The sequence below is a fragment of the Aethalodelphis obliquidens genome, unplaced genomic scaffold (genome assembly GCF_003676395.1).
Source record: "Aethalodelphis obliquidens isolate GAN/ISIS:26980383/991018 unplaced genomic scaffold, ASM367639v1 scaffold69, whole genome shotgun sequence".
In the NCBI taxonomy this organism is placed as follows: Eukaryota; Metazoa; Chordata; class Mammalia; order Artiodactyla; family Delphinidae; genus Aethalodelphis; species Aethalodelphis obliquidens.
The window spans coordinates 4133262-4151592 of record NW_020838013.1 but is presented as its reverse complement, the minus strand read 5'-3'; the positions used below and the strand labels follow the sequence as shown (position 1 = coordinate 4151592).

Here is an 18331-nt window from a genome sequence, read left to right as displayed (position 1 = left end):
AAAAAAAAAAAAAAAAAAAAAAAAAAGAAGAGAAATTCCTTAACCTGACAAGGAGCAAATATCAAAAAACTATAGTAAAATCATACTGTATGGTAGAAATTTTTATTTATTTATTTATTTATTCATTTATTTAATTTTTGGCTGCATTGGGTCTTCGCTGCTGCACGCGGGCTTTTTCTAGTTGCAGTGAGCGGGGGCTACCCTTTGTTGCGGGGCACAGGCTTCTCATTGTGGTGGCTTCTCTTGTTGTAGAGCACAGGCTCTAGGCACGCAGGCTTCAGTAGTTGTGGCACACGGGCTTCAGTAGTTGTGGCTCGCGGGCTCTAGAGCGCAGGCTCAGTAGTTGTGGCACACGGGCTTAGTTGCTCCACGGCATGTGGGATCTTCCCGCACCAGGGCTCGAACCCGTGTCCCCTGCATTGGCAGGCGGATTCTTAACCACTGCGCCACCAGGGAAGCCCTGTATGGTAGAATTTTAAGTAATATCATTGAAGGAAGGCAAGACGCAGATGCCTAATATCACCTGTGCTCTTCTATCCAATACTAATATTGTTCTATCTAATGCAATATGACAAGGAAAAGAAATAAGCCATAAAAGAAGTGAAAATGAAAAGAAAAAAAATGGTAAGAATTTAGAAATGCTTTGATTGTCCTTACAGAAGATCCAACAGAACCTACAGATAAATTATCAAAGTTTTAACAGTTCAAGTCAGTAATATTGAAAAAATGAATACTACTCACAATAGCAATAAAAACTATAAGACATTAGGAATAAATACAACAAAAGATGTCTAGGACTTATGAAAAGAAGTGTTAACATAAAGAAGTGTTAACATAAAAGAAGATCTAAATAGGAATCACGTCAGCAAGATGGCAGAAGAGCAAGTCTCAGGCCCTCACTCTCCCTTGGAGATACCAAACTTAACAACAATATCAAATTGCCTTTTTGAGAACTCTAGAAACCAATTAAGAGGCATGCCAGGCAAGCACAGAAAGGAGTCATTCCAAAGCAGAATCCAGGCTAAAGGAGCACCTTCCATCATAGGCATCCTAGCCTGGCATCCTAGCCTCACAGCAGAAGAAAAGGAGCTATGACCGAAAAACACACTGGCTCTTAAAGCTTCTCCTGGGAGGTGGTGCATATTACTTCCATTCACATTTCACTGGCCCAAGCAAGTTACATGGCCCAGCCCATAGGGAGAGAAGAAAATATTTCAAACAAATAATAAAATCTAGCAAAATGGCCTCTGGAGTCAGGCAGGCTTCAGCTTTACTAGCCAGGTGCTCTTGGGAAAGTCCCTTATTCTCTAGAATCTATATACTGGAGATTATAGGGCCTACCTCCCAGTTGTGACAATTAAAATTAAATAACATATTTTTTTAAGAAAAAGAAGATCTAAATAAATGATAAAGTATATCAACTCACAGAAACACTTAATACTATAAAAATGCTAATTGCTACCAAATTAACCTACAAATTCAGAATAATAACAATCAAGATCACAATAAGATTTTTCATGGAACTTAACTAACTATAAAATTCATAGGCGGGACTTCCCTGGTGGCACAGTGGTTGGGAATCCACCTGCCAATGCAGGGGACACAGGTTCGAGCCCTGGTCCGGGAAGATCCCACATGCCACAGAGCAACTAAGCCCCTGCGCCACAACTACTGAGCCTGCACTCTAGAGCCCGGGAGCCACAACTACTGAGCCCACGTGCCACAAATACTGAAGCCCATGCACCTAGAGCCTGTGCTCCACAACAAGAGAAGCCACCGCAATAAGAAGCCCGTGCACCACAAAGAAGAGTAGCTCCCACCCACCTCAACTAGAGAAAGCCTGCGCACAGCAACGAAGACCCAAAGCAGCCAAAAATAAATTAAAAAAAAATTCATAAGTAAGATAATGGTTTTAAAAACCAAAGGCAATTCTGGAAAAAAATAAGGAGGGGGGATTTGCCCTATCATACAACAAGATTAATTCTAAAACTTTAGGAAATAAGACTCTATGATACCAGCCTAGGGACAGACATAAAGACTAGAGCACCCAGAAACAGATCCAAGCATATATAGAGCCCTAGTTTATGAAAGCATAATAACACAAATTATTGGGGAAAGGAAAAGATTTAAATTAGATTCCTAACTTGTATCATAAATAAACATAAACTCTAGATTAATTATAATTATAATAATAATTAAATTTTAAAATTTTAGAACTATTAAAAGAACTATTTAAAAGAATATCATGACTTCAGTGTAAAAAAGAATGGTCTCAAATCAATGATTACAGCTTCCACTTTGAGAAACTAGAAACAGAAAAGCAAAAGAGATCCAAAACAAGCAGAAGAAAGGAAAGAATAAAAGATCAGAGTGAAAATCAATGAAACAGAATACAACAGAAAGAATATGGTTCTAGCGAGACTGATTAAAGAAAGAGAAAGTGAGAAAGTAAGAGAGAGAGACGAATATAAACCACCAACATCAGGAGTGAGAGAGGTGATATTGCTAGAGATTCTACAAGTGTTGGAAGGATAATAAGGGTATATTATGAACAATTTTATGTCAATAAATTTAACAACTTAGATGAAATGGACAAATTCCTTGAAAGGTACAAACTACCCACACTTACTCAAAAAAACAAAATAACCTGAATAGCTCTATAATCATCAAAGAAATTGAATTTATAGTTAAAATATTTCCCACAGGGCTCCCCTGGTGGCGCAGTGGTTGAGAGTCCGCCTGCCGATGTAGGGGACACGGGTTCGTGCCCCGGTCCGGGAAGATCCCACATACCGTGGAGGAGCTAGGCCCGTGAGCCATGGCCGCTGAGCCTGCGCGTCCGGAGCCTGTGCTCCGCAACGGGAGAGGCGACAACGGTGAGAGGCCCACGTACCGCAAAAAAATATATATATATATTTCCCACAAAGGAAAAATCAGGCCCAGATGGCTTCCTTTGATGAATCGTACCAAATATTTAAGGAAGAAATAATACCTTCCACAGAAATTCTTCTAGACAATTGAAGAACAGAGAATACATCCTAATTCATTTTATAAAGTCAGCATTACTCTGATACCAAAATAAAGTCATTACAAGAAAAGAAAACTACAAATATCTCTTATGAACACAGATGGAAAAATTATTTTTTAAATGTCAGTAAATCAGGCTTCCCTGGTGGCGCAGTGGTTAAGAATCTGCCTTCCAATGCAAGGGACATAGGTTCGAGCCCTGGTCCGGGAAGATTTCACATGCTGTGGAGCAACTAAGCCCGTGCGCCACAACTACTGAGCCTGCACTCTAGAGCCTGCGAGCTACAACTACTGAGCTTGTGAGCCACAACTGCTGAAGCCCACATGCCTAGAGCCCGTGTTCCACAACAAGAGAAGCCACCACAATGAGAAGCCCACGCACCGCAATGAAGAGTTGCCCCCACTCGCCGCAACTAGAGAAAGCCTGTGCGCAGAAACAAAGACCCAACACAGCCAAAACTAAAAATAAACAAAATAAATAAATTTATTTAAAAAAAATTTTTTTTAAATAAATAAATAAAATGTCAGCAAATCAAATCCAACAATACATAAAAAGGATACATAATGCATCAATGGCCAACTGGGATTTATCCCATAAATGCAAAGTTGGTTTAACATTTGAAAATCAATGTAATTCACCATATTAACAGCCTAAAAAAGAAAAATCATATGATCTTCTCAATAAATGCATAAAATCATTCGATAAAATCCAACATCCATTCCTAATAAAAACTCTCAGCAAGCCAGGGCTAAAAGAGAACTTCCTCAAACCAATAAAGGGCATATTTAAATATTAAAGAAACGAAGACAAATTCATTTATTTTAACTTCTCTTGATCTTCAATCAATCTTCTCGTTATAAAATCTTTCCATGTGTTATGCAAATTTAGCAGCAAGAGACTATTTAGAATGTATCAAAAGCGTGAGGGTTAAGCGTGGACTCACAGGATAACCAATGACCTAAGTCCCCAAGCTCTTCCCTTACTTCTAAACTTAATATCGGAGACTGAGGTAAGTCTCAGTTTCCTCATCTCTGAAACAGAAATGGTGATAACTTATGTCTGACCTATCTCTCGAGAATGAGGTCATGTCTACAAAACGAGCTCCCAGGAGAAAAAGTGTTAGATAAGTAGTGAGATTTAGAGTTGTTGATCTTGTAAGATAGAAAATTATAATAGATTTTAAATTTTTGACTATGAGCATCTCAGATTTTAAAAACATATATTAAGTCAGACATCCAAGAGTTCACCATTGTGAGTTTTTCACTCAGTGTTGAGCAAGCCTGGACACATCAATCTCTCTAATGTATGAAAAGCACAACTCCTGACTTCCATTCCCAACAAATTAACAAAAGGGACAAAACTAAATATTTTTCTTTTTAAATCTCCCTGATGCCATTTTGGAGGCAAAAGCTGAACTATCATAACTATGTAACCGTACATCAACAGCAAAACTGTCTTCCCCACTTTCAAGGGTTGGTATTCCTATCTAGTCTTTTGAAGAAAACAAAGTTGTAAATTTTCTTACTTGGGAAAAATACATGAACATTTTTTTAAATGATTGGCCAAACTGTATTTTAGTAAAGCGTTAAATTATGTCAATAAACATGGGAATGAGGAGATATTTAAAATAAGATTAAAAAACAAGTAAAAATAATATGACTAGGAGAGACAAAAAAACAGTGAAATAAATAAAGACCTATATATATATGGCTTTTTTCATATTCCTCCAACTCATCACTCTCTTCTACCCTTTCTTTTCCTTCTTTTCTTCACTAAAGTAAGGACATGTTAGGAAGTAGCTTCTAGATTTGGGCAAGAAGGACAAGCTAAAACTATCCCGTTTCACCAAATAGATATTTATGATAGAATTAGTTCTACATAAATGGATAACAAATGAATATGTAAATGGATTTCTACATAAATGGATAACTATATGATGCAGAATAGTAGTACATATGTTAATATAAAGGAATGAGAATTTTTAAACACGTAAGAATTTATCTATCTTAATGAGCATCGTCCTTCAAAGTGCAGAAGATTATTCTAATTGACAGAGTACCTCAAATCGGGTCTGAGGTGTTTTATTCTAATAAGCAATTGGGAGTCATTAAGGGAGGAATATAAAGCTGTGTTTAAATTAATAAATAATTTAATAAATAATAATTCTACACTATAAAAGCAAAATTAACCAAAAATTCAATTACATTAGATAATGGAGAAAAGAAAAGGAGAAGTCTCCCCTTCCCCTCAAAAAAAGCCAAAACTTTTAAGCCTGGAGAATTATGAAAATGTTAGTATCACTGAAAGGAATGGGGATTACACAGTAAGTTAGTTTAAGAAAATGAACCCTATTTGAGACATGTTACACATGATATTCCAGAGGAACCCTCAAATGGAATAGTCCAATTGACAATCAAAGCTAGAAACACATTAGAGATAGAGACCAAAAAAAGTCTCATCAACATAGAAATAATAGTTAAAGCCTTAAAAGCAGAAGATATCTGAAGTAAACATAGAATAATGATGCAGAATAATAAAGGGAAGAAAGGCATATTGGTGACTGATCTTTAGAGAATATCCTCTGTGTTACCAAAGAAGCACTATGGTACTTATCACACTGTGTTTTATTTTCAGAGGTACCTCTCACTATAACTTTTTTGTGGCAAGGTAGAGGTTCAATAAAGGTTTACTGGACAAAAGTTCAAACAATTAGGTACCACAGACAAAAGAAAACTTAAAAAGAACATAAACTTTTAGAGAGGTAGAAAAACAGGGAGATTATCTTGGTCATCATTTATTAATCCAGCATAAATAAAACACCCAGAAATATGAGCCTGTTTGTATAGGAACTGATCTGAAGTGGTCCAGATCCAGAGAAAAAGTACCTTGATACAACTCTGATAGAATAGATTGAAGAGTAAAGAAAACTGAAGCTGGATGGCTCTACAACAGTACAGTTCCCCTAAAGAGAGGGCAGACCTCTTTTTAGGCACTGAGAGAAATCAACTGAGCAATGAAGAGGACGACATAGCTAACAAACTGAATTCAGAGGCATATGAATTCTGTACAGATACATAATTCTTTAGCACTGGGAAATCTGATGGTTAATGAATCAGCCACCAGAGACTTCCTGATGAAGTTAATTACATAGCGTAAAGATTTGTGAATAGACCAATTCAAAGCAGTTTGCTAATAATGTTATAGGAATGCTAAATAAGTAACAAGAGTAATAAAGGCATAATTAATGGTACATAAGTCAGGGAGCTAAGGAATTCAAATCTTAGTCTTGGACAGCTTCCTTTGTGAGCTTCACTGAGTCATTTTTGTTACTAATTAGTAAGAATAAATAGCATTATTAAGTGGAAGTTAATATCATGAGCCCTAACAGCTAGAGAGAAGACAGGCTAAAGTCAGTTACTAAATGTGATTGACTATGAGCAAATGACTCAATTTTTATTGTGTATTTGATGTACACTACTTCCTCTTTGTACAAAAAGTTAGCCACCTCCACTTCATCACAAGGATATGAAAACAGACTAAATAAATATGCACAAAATTGCTTTGAGCTTTTAAAATAACAAATTAAAACTAAGTCAACATGACACAAACTGTCTAAAGTTTGTATTAGCATAATAAATAGGTGGTTATTCCATAAACTATACTCAATACCTTCTCCCTATTATTAACAATGATAATAAAACCATTTCTTTGTACTTACATGGCTTTTCACTTTTTTCAAAGCACTTTCACAAATATTAGACAAAGAAGCAGCACTATGTATGATCTAACCACTCATTGTGCAGTTTAGGTTTAAGTTGCAGGAAATATTCCTATCTCCTCCCTAGAGTTAATAACATATTCCCTTTTATTTTTATGAATTTTCATTTCTTTCAAAGCACCTTCACACATTTAACTGGAGCAATGGCATTAAGAATGCCTTTCCACTCTCTGCATCATCTCAGTGGCATAATCCAAAAAGGAAGAGAACTAAAGATTGATAAATAGACTAGATGATTTTGAGGCAGTCAACTCATGATTCTTAAAGTTGAATTCAGATTTTCTAAAAGTCTTAGAATTGCAGCAAACTCTCCAGGACAGTAAGCTGACTCTCTCTTTCTTCCAGGCATAGGCTTCGGGAGGCAGTATAATCAGATGATTAAGATATCTTAAATATGGCACTAAAGGGAGAAATCAAATCTATCATATTCACCACTGTAACCCCTCTGTGTCAAGCACAAAGCTCAGCACACAGTAAATGCTCAATAAGTCATCATTTTGATTATTACTACAGGGAGAACATTCTACCCAAGCTCCCACAGTACATCTGTTATGGAGCTAAGAACAAAAATCTCTATTTTTTGTTTTATTACTTTTCCTCCACAATTACTGCTTTTAAATGTGTGCACACCAAGCAGAATCTAAACAAATTAGGACCACAGAGCATAAAGCTGAGGTTTATTAGGAATCCAGTGTACAGACAGCTGGAAGGTAGATTCAGAGGGCCAAGACAATTTCAAAGGCTAAAGGGAATACACCTGATGACCCTTAAATTAACAAGCAAGCACTTTTAAATCCCCATGCTTAAACTAAAAATTACTTCAAATAAGAAGTTTCAAAAGGTAGAACTGTTTCCTATATGTTTATGTCTTTAGTCTTTCATATTGTGAGTTGCAAAAAAATAGTTTCTTCTTTTCTTTGATAAGACCAAGATAAAGGAAGGTACTTTGGTTTATGCAGTAATTGAGTTGCTGGAAATCTGGGTATAAATTAAAATTTTAAATTGATTGTATTTTAAAAAGCATTAAGAAACCCTGCTATTTGAAAAAGTCCAACGGTAATACATTTCACAAACATTTACTTTATAACATTATACCCTTCTAGTGTAGCTTTTTGATTGTTTCTATATTTAATATACAGCATATTTTCTTAAAGCAGTGACAAACATAAGTCAAAAAAACCCCACCACAGTTAATTAACTGTACTCCAATATAAAATAAAAAGTTAAAAAAAAAAACACCACAATCTATTTATATTCCAGGTTTAGTTGGGGAAAGTTTCTTTTAAAAAAATTGTTTTGTAAAATTTGTAAATTAACCACTCATTAGGAAAAGACAGACCCATTAGATAGTATTTACAAGCCACACAACCATAAAAGATAAAAATGAAAGCACAATGGTTCTCAAATCATTTTGGTCTCCTTAAAATAATGTATGTATGTCCTTTGGTTTTAGATTATTCTCAAATCAAAGGAAAGAAGAACTTCTAAAACTAAGGTCACTGAAAACTCCTAAACCGTAAACCTTGGCATGTGGAAAACAGTATTAATACCAGCCCAAATCTTTTATAGTAAAAGCATTCTCCATATATTATTTCTTTGAGGTAGATGTGAACAAATACTTTACTAAAAATTGTATTTTACATCTGGGAAAATTCTGCCTGAGGTTGTATACAGAGTATTCAGAGAAGCTACAGTGACCTAGGTATCTTGTCTTAGGTCTATACAATTTTCCTGTATCTGTACAATTTTATAGATCATCTTTCAGCAGGATTTTCAGATAAATTACAGGATAAACTGCTGCATGGAACATGCAAATATACTAAAAAAGTATTCATTGTTTATCTGAAATTCAAAGTTAAGTGAGTGTCCAGTATTTTTATTTGCTAAATCTGACAACTCTATCTTTCAGTATATGTTAAATTTGTTTCAGAAAATACCAAATTTGACAGGAAGAGATTTAATCTTGTGGAAGTTGGGTAATTCTTTACCTTTTAGGATCTTCTTGAGGACCAAACCGCCAAAAATGCTTCCTGCAGAAGCAACTGTAAGAAACAGAATACAAAGAAGTATCATAAATAAAGCAATTCAGTGGATTTCATCTAAAGAATCATATGGGAGCCTGAAATCACTGTTTATAGATACAGAACATTAAAAGATGGTCACTACTAATGAATTCAGTAAAAATGGAGGCACCAAAGAAGTATTATGAGGCTACAACTGTTCAGGGGCAGAATAACTTCTTAGAGATGAGAACCAAATAGCAACTCTTTTTACCTATATTAAACACCAGGGCTGCCTCTTTGGATATTACTATTCCTGATAGAAAAGGATCATAGGAAGACCACAGACTCTTGCTAGTAACCAGAGTTACATGATAACCAGAGTTATCATGCCAATAACTCATATTCCAGTATGAGATTCAATTAAAATTTTTGGCCTTTCTTTTAACCAATTTACTCTTTAGTAAATTTACTCTTTACTAGACTATCAGGTAAGAATTATCTGTACCTAGAGTTCTAAATCTGAACATTCCGGCACTTAGAGCAATAATTCTTCAGGGAAAGACGGTAAGGGAGGAAGCAGGTACCTAAGAGGGGGGAAAAGATCAGAATCCCCTGGAGCCTTTTTTCCCAAATAGAACATGCCTTCCCCCAGAGTGATGCGACCCCACAGTTAAGAATCTAAGAATCACTGCCACAAGAACCAATGGAAATGTGTCTATCCCTCAAGAAATATGTATTCTTCAGGCAGGGAAAAAAGGTTAAGAACCACTGATCTAGGGTGAGAGGCAATACCATTCTCTAAATGTGTGCTGTCCAATACAGTAGCTACTAGCTACATGAGGCTATGTAAATCTAACTAAATTAAATCAAATGAGAAACTGTTCCTCAGTCACACTAGCCACATTTCAAGTGTTCAATAGCCAAGCGTGGCTAATGGCTACGGTACTGAACAGCATAAAGAACATTTCCATCATCACAAAAAGTTCTATCAGATAGCATTGTTCTAGATCTCCAGATTTTGAATGATTCTGGATAAATGATACATATTTCAAAAGGCCTGAGCCCAGGTAGCATAGAATATTTAACAAAAACAATCTTTTTTTTTTTTTTTTTAAACTTACTGTTCCTCACACTGATACACTGATTCTGACCTAAAGGAGTGGGTGATTGTGATTGGGACACGGATGGAAGGTGGTAGCAGGCCGACACCAGTGATTAGCAAGGAGCTAGAATATCAACAAGAAACAAACCACAAACTGTACGTCTCACAGTGTGTCCATGATGTTTCTCAACTGCATATATCACACTGTTCCCTCTAACAACCTTTCTTAGTTTTAACAAGTATCATATCAATAATTGTTGAAAATGGGTCACTTTGGGTGAACATGTGCAGGGAGAGCAATCATTCTGCCTGCTCCACACCCAACCCCAAATTTTCAGCTATGCTTCTAATCTTTCCGTATTAAATAAAGTGCTACCCTTCAAATGCAAAGATGACAGAACACATATTTTTAAAGCCACAGCATTCCCCCAAATTCTCTTTACAGAAGATGATTTTTTAAAAAGCTACGAGGTCAAATATGTTTGGGAAATGCTATATACTACAGCCCATTTTTAAAGATTCACAGTCCGTGCTTGCATATTAAAGGTTCTGAGAAGATCTAAAGTAACAAAACTCATTTGATTTTAACCAGCATTCCTCAAGTTTAGATGACTGCATAACTCCTTTCTCATAATTTATATAAACATCCTGTAGCACACATTTTGGGAAACACTGCAGTAATAATACTTGTTAAAGCCTTCAACAATTACTAATAGGAAAAACTACTGGGTTGGCAAAAAATTTCCTGAAGGAAATGAAGGAAAAATGACATTTTTCATTTTTACCAAGAACTTTATTGAACAACGTATTCACAGTTTTGTTCCACTACCTTCTGCCACTTTTCAGGCAACTTCATAATTCCATCTTCCCAAAACTTTTTATCTTTTTGAGCAAAGAACTGGGCCAGGTGCCTTTCACAGTCTTCAAGGGAATTGAAATTTCCATTAAAAGAATTCCGTAAAGATTGAAATAAATGGAAATCTGAACGTGCAATGTCTGGTGAATACAATGGATGAATCAGAACTTCCCAGCCAAGCTGTACAGTTTTCACCTGGTCATCAAAGAAACATGCGGTCTTGCGTTATCCTGATGGAAGATTATGCATTTTCTGTTGACTAATTCCGGACGCTTTTCAGAGTGCTGCTTTCAGTTGGTCTAACTGGGAGCAGTACTTGTTGGAATTAATCGTTTGGTTTTCTGGAAGGAGCTTGTAATAGAGGACTCCCTTCCAATCCCTCCATATACACAACATCACCTTCTTTGTATGAAGACCAGCCTTTGGTGTTGTTGATGGTGGTTCATTTCGCTTGCCCCACGATCTCTTCCATTCCACCTTATTGTACAGTACCCACTTTTCATCTCCTGTCACAATTTGTTTTAAAAATGGAACGTAACATTCGTTAGGTTTAAGTAGAGAATCACATGCAGAAATACAGTCAAGAAGGTTTTTTCGCTTAACTTATGTGGAACCCAAACATCAATGCAATTAACATAACCAAGCTGGTGCAAATGATTTCTGGTTTAATTTTATTTATTTTTGGCTGCGTTAGGTCTTCGTTGCTGTGTGCGGGCTTGTTGCAGTGGTTTCTCTTGTTGCAGAGCATAGGCTCTTTGCACGCGGGCTTCAGTAGTTGCGGCACATGGGCCCTAGAGTGCGTGGGCTCAGTAGTTGCGGCTCATGGGCTCTAGAATGCAGATTCAGTAGTTGTGTGTGGCACACAAGCTTAGTTGCTCAGTGGCATGTGGGATCTTCCTGGACCAGGGATCAAATCCATGTCCCCTGCATTGGCAGGCGGATTCTTAACCACTGCACCACCAGGGAAGTCCTGCAAATGACTTTCAACACTTGATTTGGATATTTTGAGTATGTCGGCTATCTCCCATGTAGTATAATGTTGATTGTTCTCAATTAATGTCTCGATTTGATCCCTATCAACTTCAACAGGTCTACCCAACCGTGGAGCATCGTCCAGTGAGAAATCTCCAGCACGAAACTTTGCAAACAACTTTTGACACATTCAATCAGTCACAGCACCTTCTCTATACACTGCACAATTTTTTTTTTTTGCGTTTCAGTTGTGTTTTTACCTTTCTTGAAATAATAAAGCATAATATGCTGAAAATGTTGCTTTTTTCCTTCATCTTCAATATTAAAATGGCTACACAAAAATTCACCAATTTTGATAAGTTTTTTCTAAATGCACGCTGATATGACAGCTGTCACAATACAATCTAACAAAATTGTTTTGAATGAAGTTAAAGACAACTAAACACTACTAGAGCCATCTTACAGAAAAAACCTTTTGGCCAACCTAATATATAGTCATCCCTCAGCTTCTCACAGATGGACCATTCCAGCAACAAAATTTTCTGGTTTGTTGTGAGTTGCATTTTTTGCCTCTAAAAGAGATGTGAATATGACCTTACGTGGAAATAGGGTCTTCATAAATGTCATCAAGATGAAGTCATACTGGGTTAGAGTGGCCCTAAATCCAATTGGTGCCCTTATAAGAAGGCCATGTGAAGACACAAACACAAGGGAGGACATTACATGTAGACAGAGACAGAGATTGGAGCAATACATCCACAGGTCAAGAAACACCAAGGGCTTGCTGGCAACTACCAGAAGCTAGGAGAGAGATAAGGAATAGATTTCTCCCTCAGAGCCTCCAGAAGGAACCAACCCTGCTGAGATCTTGTTTGTGGGTTTCTGGCCTTCAGAACTGTGATAGAATAAATTTACTTTGTTTTAAGCCACCCAGTTTGTGATACTTTGTTACAGCAGCCCCAGGTTTAGTTCCCAGCCCTAGCCCAATGACACCAATCCACACTTTCAGGTAAAGATGACAGATTGAACATACACATCTACTTTTACTCCCTCCTGAAATCTCAATAAAATGGAAAAGGAGTATTTTTTAAAGGAATAAACCCACAAAGATAGAGAATAAGAGAGAAAGATGATTATAATAAAATTATAGAAACAGAAAAGCAGAAGGACTAGTGGGAAAGGATTTTGGACTCAAGACCTGAAAAATTGAATTATAAGCCAAAAAAGGGAAAGGTGAAGAAACAACACGAATTATACAACAAAATCCCCAAAGACTCAAAAATGGCAGTATTAGGAACCTCTGGAAGTAGTAGTGGGAGCCAAAATAAGGAGAGTCAGCTGAAAAAATGAATTTAAGAAGTAGTCAGATCTTTAGATTCCCTTCTCCACTCAGCCTTCTAAGGACTGGCCCTCCCTAACCTTGGTGAGGGGGTGGGGAGAGGTTATTCTTTGAAAAGATAGAAGCATGGGTCTCTGGGCTGGGAACTAAAGTTGTACTAAAAACAAACGGATTGAGTGAACATAAACATTGAAAGCTAAGATACAACCACCCCCCATTCCCCCCACCCCAATCCCTCAATCCTAGAATGCTGGCAATCTGGCTTTTTATCTACCTGGTGAAAGACTCTGAACATATGCATAGAAAAATCTAGAAGAATATATACTGAATGTTAATAATTATCTCAAGGGGTGAGATTACTGAAGAGTCTCATTTTCCATAATATATGTTTCTGTAATGTTATAATGTTTCATGACAAGCACATATCGCCTTTCCTCCTGTCAAAAAAATAATAAAAATAATAAAGAGACAATAAGCATAAGAGAAAGGCCCCTTACACTAGACGGGCTGAAGAGGTCCATTAGGCTCAAAATGTCTATGGAATTCAGTTTCTTGCCAAAAGCTATTGTGGCTCAAGTCCCTTTCTTTGAGTGAAATCAACCCTGCCACCTTGAGCACAGTTTACTGGATCAGAATCAATGCACAAGCTAAGAGAACCATATGCAGACCAATATCACCCTAGCCAGGTAACTAACCACCTCTCTCACGAATGGTGGGAACTCTGTCCAATCAGAGTGGAGTTCATGTGGAGTAACAGCAAACCAAACTATCATACCCCTCTTGAGGATGTTCACTGCTAGGTAAACAAAGAGAAGACAGGTCATTCCAGTTCAGGTGAGAAAATGTCTTGTAGAGCCTAAAGTACTATCCAGTCTCAACTGGGACTCAGGGTGACTCCTCTAAGGCTGATGGGACAACTTCATTCCAAAGTATTCTTCAATAAACCTACACACACACACACACACACACACACACACACACACAGCCAAAAAACAGTCAGACAAAAAGGTTATCACTTCACAAGTTCAAGAAAATTAATTGTGTCAGGGCCACTCAATGCATCAGCTTTCCAAGAGTACAGGCAAAAATGATGAAAGAGTAAGAGCCAAATGGAAGAGATATATATTTTCAAATTAACTGCAAGTTAGGATTATCAAAGTACGCACCATTCATCATTTAATTTTTTTTTTGGCTCTTTTCCAACTACCAAAGGCTGGACATGAACGAAAGAGGATACAAAATTCAATGTAATATAATTTAGCTATGAAAAAGGAGGTTAAAACCAAGAGCAAGAGTTAGATTGTTTCTGAGCAATCTAAACTTAAACCAGTAAAATAAATAATCCTTTGATAAGTCATCCTACTCACCTTTCCTGTATGACAGATTTGTAAATCTATCACCAGATACTTATTAATCACTTAAGTTTAATTATGGAACAACTCTGGAGTAATAACATAATAAAAGATTATGACTAATTGAAATTTTTAAATAAACTATAACATAAAGCATGACAAAACAAAGACAGAAATCAATATATTTTCTTCCTCCACTTACTAGTTGTTACACAATGAAGAGTATTTGCCTGGTGCTTAGAATTTAATGCTTCTATGGAAATCACTAGCTCTCCTTCTAGCAATGCTCCCTTTGATATTCTTGCTGTTTCACACCTCCAGTGAATAATTAAATATTTCAGTATCTGAAAAGGGCACAATTCAAAGAAAACACAACCTTCTTTAAAAAATCATGGTAATAATAAACTTGTATGACACAGTTAAATTAATAATTCTCATTTCCAAAAACTAATATTCTTGCTTGCAAAATGTCAGATTTACAATTGTTAAGAACGAAGCATTGTGTCTAAACAGAAGAAACAGCTAGGTGAGTGACATAAAAAAGGAGACAGCGAAATTCAACACAATGTCCAAGACAGGAAAGGGAGACAAAAAATTGTTTTATTCAAAGGATAAGTTCATCTGGAAATAATAATTTGAAAAAATTAAGTGGGAGTTTGTTTTTCCTGTTTTATTTTTTTCTTCTCCCTAAATAAAAGCCAACATGAAGATTATGAATAAGAATGGCATCTGCTTGTGAATCACCTTTACCTTTCATTAAATCAACACTTCTGAGGGTCAGAATACTAGTTGAGAGCATTGGCTCCAGAAGCAGATGCCTGGGTTTGAATCCCTGATGAGCCAAACACTAGCATGGGACCTTGCACAAATTACTTAACTTCTCTGTACCTCAGCTTCCTCATTTATAAAAATGAGGACAAATCTACCACATACAGCAGCTGCTGAACGTAAACAAAACAATATGTGCAAAATGTTTAACACAGTGCCTGGTATATAGTAAATGCTTAATAAATATTAGCTATTATTTCTAACAAATTCATCTGCACACAATATTTTAAGTTTAACAGGTCTCCACGATATCTTGGTAAAACATTCAATCTTGATGAGACCATTTTAAAATAAAATATATTGTATTTAATTTCCATTACTATTTATGAAAGTAGACTCTCACTTCCACACTGAGGTACCATAGCGAAAATTATTACACGCCCCCCCCCCTTTCTTTTTAAAGGCAGGGAGATCCCAGCATGAGAACTTGGGAACTAAGATCCCAATCTGTACCAGTTTGTAAGAAAGGTTTCCAGACATTTCTACAGTCTAACACTTTCCTTCACACATCCTCTGACTTACTGTGCTCCCTCTGTTCAGATTTTCCCGCAGTTTCTTTATCCATAATGAGAGAGCAGTTGGGAAAAGAACATCAGCCTGTGAGTCAGAAGCTCTGGGTTCTATGCTAGGTTCTGTCATCTGTAAAATCTAAACCTCCAACTCTCTCTGATAACAAAGAAGGCAGGAAGCCTGGGAGAACTCGAGGTGCCTTCAGGTCAACTCCTTGTGGCCTCTGGTCCTATTTCACCTGCCTAGTAGTTACGTACTAGTAGTTAATCTGTCTAATACGAGGCCAGTAGTTAAGAATTCAATCATGTAAGGCTGTAAAAACGCTGTCATGAATGAACAAAGGTGGCAAGTCGGGGCCAGGTGTTCAGTCCCACCCCCCAGAGCATCTCTGGCGCGTGGTGTGGTCCGAGCTGGGTGAGGGAGGCCTCCGAACCTCAGCCTCTCTTCAGGCAGCTGCTCTGGGACCTGACCCAGGAATCCCCTCCACACCTCGGTTGACCCGCGGGCCGGATACGGCTTTCCCTCGCTCCCACTTGGCACCGGATGGCCCCGACTTCCCCCCAGGTCGCCCACCCCCGCTTTCTGCTCGCCCTCCCTGGCACGGGCGGGTCCTCCTGGGCTGGCATCCGGGCTTGAACCTGGGCGTCCGCTGAGGTTTGGCAAACACTTGAGCTGCCTGAGCCTCGGTTTTCTCAGCTGTCAGGTGGGGGCGACACCAGCGCTCAGAGGACGGCCATGCCACCCACTGACCAAATTCCCCTCACTGAGCACCCCGCGGGCTTTACTGCCCAGATGCTCCCACGCCCCACTTCTCCTCTGCTCCTCACAACCCCGCGAGGGACACGCTGACTTTCACCGAATCCTGTCATTCCCGAACCTTCCTTCTCCCCCTCAGGCAAAGCCAGACCCCTCTGCCCAAACTTCGCGGCCTCCTCACAAGGCCCGTCTCCTCAGAGTGTCCTCCTCCGCTTTCACTCCCTTCCCGGCATCACCTCGCAGACAGCCACGGCCGTCCCCTCCATTCCGCGCGGCGAGCAGTAGCGACGCCCAATCGCTGGGCGCCCGCCAGGGATTCGACCTCCGCCCGCGCCCACGCCCACGCCCACGCCTGGCCGCGCGACGCCGTCCCTTCCCGCCCGAGCGCGCGAGCGAGCCCCGCCCACCGGTTCGCCGCGCCTGCGCACTCAGCGCCGCTCCGCCCCGCTCTTCTCCCCTGCGGCGAGCAGCGAGGACCTGCTAGGAGTGGTGCGGAGGGTTTCCGCGGTAGCGGAGGTCCGTGGGCCGGCCGCTGGGCAGGCTGCGGGGTTGGGGAGAGCCCGCGGGTGGCAACCGAGGCTGCAGGCGAGCAAGAATGAGGACGGGCCACCATTCCTCCCTTCCTCCCGAAAGAACTTTTCCACGGTCCCAGCGCGAGGTGCAGCCCTCAGCTCTTTGCCTCCGCCGGGAGAAGGGCTGCCGGTGCCGGAAGCGAGATCCCCAAACCGGTGCTTGACCTCCAAACAGTCTCACCTCCAGGGGGGACTGCCCCAAGTGCCCCAGGCCAACCTCTGGTTTCCCACCCTTGGCAAGTTAAAAAAAGAGTTAAATTTGAATTTCAGATTTTAAAAAATAATAATTAAAAGAAAACAATTTTTTAGTCATATGTGTATCCCATGCAATATTTGGGACATATGTATACTAAAAAAAAATTCGTTCTTCTGAAATTCAGGACTGGGCGTCTTGCATTTTATCTGGCAACCTGTCCCAAGCAGATCCCCAGCTTAATCCCAGGGTGCCCAGCCAGCCCCTAGGCAGGATCTGGAAGGGCACAAGCCCCCCAAGTTTGTGCACTAAATATGCCAACGACAGGACCTGGATTTCTTAGGCTCCAGCTGAAAGAAGCTCCGGCGATTTCCAAGAGCATTCCCAACTGATCGGGAAGGTAGTCCTCCAGAATGCAGCTGCTGAACTCAGGGCTTTTCACGGAGGAGCATGGTAAGAGGGGCTTGAGCCCAAACTGATGATTTGGCAGTTGGTTTCTCAGGCATCCAAAAGAAAACTGGTGAGAGAGAGTCCTGCCTGGCCTGCCTAGCAGAGCGTTGCCCAAGGAGAAGGGTGGTGCAGGGTTTTGGCTGCTTTCCTTCAAGGAAAATTCTTCCACCCCAGCTCCAGAAAGCCAGGACTGGGCAGAACAGGCAGGGGAGCTGGCAGAGTGCCTGTCCAGTACATAACCTTGGTGCTACTCCAGAGGACATGACTATTGAGACCTGAATCACAGAGCCTTGTCCATCTTTGCTCAGCACTGTTGACCACCCTCCCCATCTCTGTTGCTCAAGAGGTAGATCTATTGCAGAAAGGTGGGTTTTATTTATGGAAAATTCATCATAAAACCATCTCGGACTTGATATGAGAACTGACTTTTTGGGGAATCGTTGGAGCCTTCCTCTCCCTTTCACTCTCTTCTCTCTCGGGTGTCCCCTATAGGAAGGGGAGTTGCCAAGGGGAAGGGAGCTAAGATTGAATGACTACCTGTTGTAGGATACCACTGGCTCTTTACATCAATTTTTTTTACCCTCACAAGTAT

General features: G+C 39.3%; 1 protein-coding gene across 19 annotated transcripts in view; it reads right to left on the bottom strand.

The window, feature by feature from the left end:
• TOP6BL (TOP6B like initiator of meiotic double strand breaks) overlaps window positions 1-18122 on the bottom strand; it is a 91187-nt gene extending 73065 nt beyond the window's left edge. For 14 of the 19 annotated variants that reach the window (XR_003429486.1, XR_003429488.1, XR_003429485.1 and 11 more), the window contains exons 1-3: window positions 16761-16897; window positions 14633-14774; window positions 8795-8848 (exon numbers count right to left, since the gene is read on the bottom strand). Coding sequence is in view for 11 of the 19 variants with exons in the window: in XM_027090477.1 (XP_026946278.1) it covers window positions 8795-8848; window positions 14633-14774; window positions 16761-16790 (226 nt within the window). In the remaining 8 variants the exon portion in view is untranslated. Of the gene's footprint in view, window positions 1-8794; window positions 8849-14632; window positions 14775-16705; window positions 16726-16760; window positions 16898-17619 lie in introns of those variants that run through there. The other 5 variants (XM_027090479.1, XM_027090489.1, XM_027090487.1 and 2 more) reach the window with 5 other exon arrangements.
• Between the last annotated feature and the right edge of the window lie 209 nt (window positions 18123-18331).